Source organism: Canis lupus, unplaced genomic scaffold (genome assembly GCF_048164855.1).
Source record: "Canis lupus baileyi unplaced genomic scaffold, mCanLup2.hap1 Scaffold_116, whole genome shotgun sequence".
In the NCBI taxonomy this organism is placed as follows: Eukaryota; Metazoa; Chordata; class Mammalia; order Carnivora; family Canidae; genus Canis; species Canis lupus.
The window spans coordinates 31,951-37,978 of record NW_027326486.1 but is presented as its reverse complement, the minus strand read 5'-3'; the positions used below and the strand labels follow the sequence as shown (position 1 = coordinate 37,978).

The following is a 6,028-nucleotide window of genomic DNA, read 5'->3' as shown; positions in this document are numbered from 1 at the left end:
GTTTTAATTTCGTATTTTACCGGATTTTCCATTGTTATTTTTGAAGGTTTTCATAGACTAAAGTCTCCTAAGAGATATAGATAGATATCTACACACACACACACATAGATAGATAGATATCTACACACACACACACACACACACACACAATTACATTTTATATCAGGGTACATTTTTTTTATGGTCTTTTCCCTTATATGTGCTTTGAAAACCATTGACTGTTGAAGTTTCATAATAAGTGGTTAAATAGTATTAATATTTTCTAATTTTTAAAAATGTATTTTTAAGCCTTATGATTCTGCAGATGACTGGTCTGAGCATATTAGCTCTTCTGGGAAAAAATACTACTACAATTGTCGAACCGAAGTTTCACAATGGTTTCCCAAAAGAGTGGCTTGAAAGGTATTTGCTCTTACTCATTAAAAAATACTTATTATTCTTGACTACAGCTTAACATCTTAGAACTTTCTCAGCTTAGGTTTCTTAGTGAAACTCCTCATTCCCCCCTTCAATTGCAATAGTTGGCCCATTATGTTTTCTATAATTTCTCTTTGCTTAAAAAAAAAAAAGAAAGAAAGAAAAAACTTGGATAAGTCACTGTCCACAAGGACCTTGTAAACCATCAGTATATTTAAGATTTTATATCAACCTATATTATCATTTATAATGAACATTTTCATAATTTAAAGTATATTAATGTTTCCTTCATATGTGTAGAATTAATATTGGGGAGTTTTGGTTGTAGGGTTTAATGGTGTTATAAACAATTGCTATAATGCTATCACTGAGAAACATTAATGTTCTGTTAGCTATGTTTCATCTCCCATACCAGTTGATATTATGGCTATGTTCAGTTCTTTTATTTTCCATATAACATTCTGTTGAGCATTTGGTCAGAAGTGTCATATGTAAACTCATTGTACCTGATGTAATTTTTATGAGTTTATCTATGTTTTATTTTTAGAGAACAGAGACAAAAAGAAGCAAACAAGATGGCAGTTAACAGCTTCCCAAAAGATAGGGATTACAGAAGGGAGGTGATGCAAGCAACAGCCACTAGTGGGTTTGCCAGTGGAAGTAAGTATTAATTTTTTTTTTCTTTGAAACAACATGATGTTTAATTCACTCCTATAGTTTGTATGTTTATATCCATATGCATAGCTGTTTACATATGTAAACTAAAATAATGTAAATGTATAGTTTCTTTTATGTTAGATCTGTCTTCCTAACCTCCACCATTTTGTTTCCTGAAAAGGAAAAGAGTTCATGGAGGATTAGTACACGTATGTTATTCTTCACTACTCATACTGGCTATGATGCAGTTGAATTGGTGGAAAACAAAATCTCATATTGTGGATTGACTCTTAAAACAGGAGTTGTTTGGGTTTTTTTTCCCCCCTTTGCTGAATTGTGTCCTGTTAAACTGGACAGTGAAACTTCTTCCAAAACTCATTGAATGTTTGAATCTAACAATTGAATTGTAGCCACACACAGATGGTAACATTAAAGTGTCTCTTGGTGTTTTGTGTTTATCAGTGAGAAACTTTTTTACCTTTTATCTGGGAACTGATTACATCATCATAGATGTGAATAGCATCTCTATACTGTGAGCATACCTTAAAGGTTTTTGAGGTCACATTTTGTCTAAGTGGGACAATATGAGTAATATGCATTTATTTCTTAATTCAAATTAAATTTGAATTTGAAGCTTTTAGTAAAGGTCCTCTATTCCCAGTGGCTTCCTTTTGCCCAGAATAGAATTTAAATGCCACCATAGACTTCTTAGGCTTTTTATTAGATTTTGAAATTTGGAAGAATTTTTAAGATGTGTTCAGGGAATTCTTGGACATCTTCTTCCTGTAACTTACATAGAAGGTTGTATTTGGTCTTAGCAAGACAGTACTGCTTTTTTGATGGGAAAAGTTTTAAGATGAAGCAGATAGTAAAGTAACATAATTCTTCACTGAATTTTTAAGATATGTTCCTTTGAACATTTAATTTTTTTGTACTAGTGAAATTGTATTTAATTCTTACAAAACAATGATTTAGTGTACTGAAGTAAGGAAATTAAAACTATTTTTGAGACAGAAGACTTGGGTCCTGGTTCCATTTTACTTAATATCTTGAATAACTGTTACTTCTTGCAAACAATCAGAAATAAGGTAAAGGTTTTCCTCTCCAGGTTTAAAAAAAAAAAAAAAAAACCGCACCCAGCTTGTAGTAGTTCTGTCTGAACAAACTGCAGAAGGATATTGAGAAGATATGGTGGAGGAGTGGCAAATGGTTGTAAAAAAAATAGTCACTTTTTTTTTTTTTTTTTTTTTAAGATTTTGGGCCAGGCCTCTCACTTAGTGGGTGATAGTTCCCAGAGAGGGAAAAAAATAGCCTAGTGCGTCAGCTTTATTCTTTCCAAAATACCCTATCATTTTAAGTCTCTTCTCCTCTCTTGAAGTAAATGGAAGTAAATAAAGATCTGATGGAAGTATTGATGAAAGTGAAAGTAGTGTTTTTTTGTCTTTCTAATAAACCATCTTTAAGGAAATAAAATCAGAATTGTGTTTTTAAATTGTGTGCATCTTTTTCTTTCACAAATGAAGGAGTTCCTTCTCTTTTTTCTTTGTAATTTCAAAAGTGAAGCATGTTTGTTACTAAAAAATAAAAAGGGGATTTTTTTTAATTTCATGAGCCAAGAACATTTGGGGACATACACTTTTTTCTGCGTGTATATAAATGTGTATTAAAACTACATATGTGTGTGTTTTACATAATGGCATTATATGTTACTATTTTTAACCTTTTTTTGTTCATTAATATTTTGAGGAAATATTTCTGTGTCAGTTTAGAAATCCCTGTGTGTTAAAATTACATGGTTTTCCTTTTTTTTTTTTTTTTTTTTTTTTTGATGTGCCCTCATTTATAGGTAATCATCTGTGGATACTTGGGTGGTTTTTATCCTTTTCCTACTGTCAGCAGTGCTGTGATGTCTATCTTTGCCCATTACTTCCTTAGTCACATTCCTAAAAGTGCAAATGAGGAGTCAGTAGGTCTCTGTGTGTGTTGAAGTACAGTCATGTGTCTCACTTTTTCAGTTTTAAGTGATAATTAGAAAAAAAAAAAAAACCTTAGCTATATTTCTTTTTATTTTTCCTTAATTGGTCAACTGAGTTATACCTAAGTGTGGTAGTAATGAAGTCATTGAGTCATTTAAGTGCTTAACTTTTTCTGTCCAAAAAGTATTGGCAGAATTTTCCCATGTGTCCAGCACATTGGTGTTCATGTTGGGTAAGACCTAAAGCTTTGCAGTTTGAACTGCCAATACAAGGTATGCATGTTGGTGGGGGTGGGCAGATTGAAAGATTTTATATGAAAGGAGAAAAAGGTAGAAAATCAATTTATTTTATGTACTACAGCAAATAATGTTATCTAGAACTTGACCTTGAAAACTTTATGGATAAAATTTTTATTTGGTTTTACTGCTACTAGATTATTTTCATTGTCTTTAATCTGTGCCTTACAGAATTATTGCTCTATACTTAGAGAAACCTTAACTTGGTGTTTCTCAACTGTAGCACCAATGACATTTTGGGTTAGGTGATTCTTTGTTGTGGGTTGCTGTCCTGTGTCTTAGGACATAGAGTACTGTACCTGGCCTCTACATGCTAGATGCCAGTAGCACACCTCCTCTCTTCCAAGTTGTGATAACCAAGAATGTCTCCTTACATTTGCCAAATGTCTTTGTTGTGGAGGCGGTGTGCAAGTAAAGTCACCATGTTAACTGTTTCGTCTAGAGTTGTGAATCATAGAAAGCTGTTGTAGCTACAGCTTCCTTAGTTCCTATAATGCTGCTGCCACTGTAAAGCTTACAAGTGTCTGAAGAAGTATCAACTTTAATTTTCATCTGAATACATTTGCTTGATACTCTTTGACTCTAGTCTTACAGAAGTGAGATTTTTTTCTTGGTGTCCAGGAAATAAAAGTTATTGGTAATCAAGTGACAGGATTGGTGGGAATTGGGTATGGTATTATTTCTGTTTTATTCCTAAACGTTTCTGTTGTAGCAGTATTCTTTTCAGGAAGAAATTGTAGAATAAAATTTAAGTTCCTTGTGCATGCAAATGGATAGTTTACTGATGAGTTAATATCATGCAACAGATGTTTGTATTTTGCTGTGATTAGCTCAATCTGTTCACCTTTTTCTGTTAAGGTTAATATATGTGTAACTTACAACACTGAATTTCATTTATTAAGTCAAAGACTTTGTGTTTTGATATAACTAAAGCTTTTTGGCAGTAGCCAGTACATTCTGTTTAGTATAACATGTAGGAGTTGTACGCTGAAGGTTTGGAAACTGACTTGTAGTTTAAGCATACTTCCTTCTTTGTGCTGTCTTGGTTTCTAGATTCAGAGGAACCATGAATTGGGAAAAAAAAACCTAAAATACTCAATGGGGAGGGCATCTTTTGGTAATATTATTATTACATATGTGCTTGAATCTTAAGATATTTCTCTACTTGAAAGTTGTTTTAAGTTTCAGTTATTGATTAGACTTATAATTTTGGTTAGAGATTTTTTGATAAATTTTATCAAGATTGGAATTTTCCTTATTTTTTTGTGGAAGCAGAAGTATTTCTGAGGTTTAAATGTTTTGTGACCAAATTGGAAGAGGATGTTTTTAATATAACTGGTAATAGCAAGTAGATTTTTCTGACTATGCTGCTGGATGTAGGCCTTCTCTGTTTTCAGATAGCATTATCTATAACTTGAGCTTATTACTAACTTGTATTGTTAGCATTTTCAAAAATATGAACTGATTTAATTACTGATTGCACAGTTCATCATAAATTCAGCCGTCCCATTTAAAGCCCTAGCACAAACTACTTTAGAGACCACTAATTAGCTACTTCAGTATTCAGAAAAATCAGGCTAATAAAGCTAATATTCCTTTGCAGTTGAACCACTGTGGATAATTCAATTATTAGAACCCACGGCCCATATTTTAAAAGAATGGACCATTTGCTTTTTATATTTTTAAAATACTTTAAAATTTTTCATTTGAGTGAAACGTTAAAACTCCATATATGGACTGTTTGTTTTTTTTTTTTTTTCCAGTGTTTTGTTTGAATTGTGGTGTGGTTCTAAAGAATCCCCAAAAGCTCATAGCTCATTTGAAATCTGAGTATAGATTACTTAGAGTTGAGGCTAAATATCCTCTTTCAGTATTTGCTGGTGGTAAAACTGCAGATACTAACTGGGCTTGCAGTTTTTCAGTATTTGCTGGTGGTAAAACTGCAGATACTAACTGGGCTTGCAGTTTTATAACAAGATATAAGTATGTTGCTAAATTAGCTGATTCTATAGACAGGATTCTAATGTAATCTTTTTTCTTCCCCCTTCTGTCATCTCTTTTTTCGAACTGTGAACTAAAGTGGAAGACAAGCATTCCAGTGATGCCAGTAGTTTGCTCCCACAGAATATTTTGTCTCAAACAAGCAGACACAATGACAGAGACTACAGACTGCCAAGAGCAGAGACTCACAGTAGTTCTACGCCAGTACAGCACCCCATCAAACCAGTGGTTCATCCAACTGCTACCCCAAGCACTCTTCCTTCTAGTCCATTTACGCTACAGTCTGATCACCAGCCAAAGAAATCATTTGATGCTAATGGAGCATCTACTTTATCAAAACTGCCTACACCCACATCTTCTGTCCCTGCACAGAAAACAGAAAGAAAAGGTATGCCATTATTACTAGATGCTGCACGTTGAACTGTAGATTGAGTTTTTTTTATTATATTACAGTATCTCCATTAGCTTGAATAAGACTCTTAATTATAAATTCTTTTTAAAAGTCTTTTAAATGTTACTGCGTAGATTTAGGTCTAGAGTTAGCCATATTTAGCTTTTTCTTTTAATTTTAATTACTAAGCCTTAGCTGTTTTGCCTTTGACACTTCGAAGTCAAGTGCTTATTAATTTATAAGTTAGTAATGGTTTAAAGTCAAAGGACTGTCCCATCATATTTGTGTAA

The 6,028-nt window shown here is 32.9% G+C and overlaps 1 protein-coding gene across 1 annotated transcript in view; it reads left to right on the top strand.

Annotated features, from left to right (window-relative positions):
- Positions 1-288: 288 nt before the first annotated feature.
- LOC140629755 (WW domain-containing adapter protein with coiled-coil-like) overlaps positions 289-6,028 on the top strand; it is a 28,666-nt gene continuing 22,926 nt past the window's right edge. Inside the window, exons 1-3 of the mRNA XM_072819337.1 lie at positions 289-402; positions 965-1,077; positions 5,427-5,735. Of these exons, the coding sequence (XP_072675438.1) occupies positions 293-402; positions 965-1,077; positions 5,427-5,735 (532 nt within the window). The 5' untranslated portion in view covers positions 289-292. The remainder of the gene's footprint in view (positions 403-964; positions 1,078-5,426; positions 5,736-6,028) is intronic.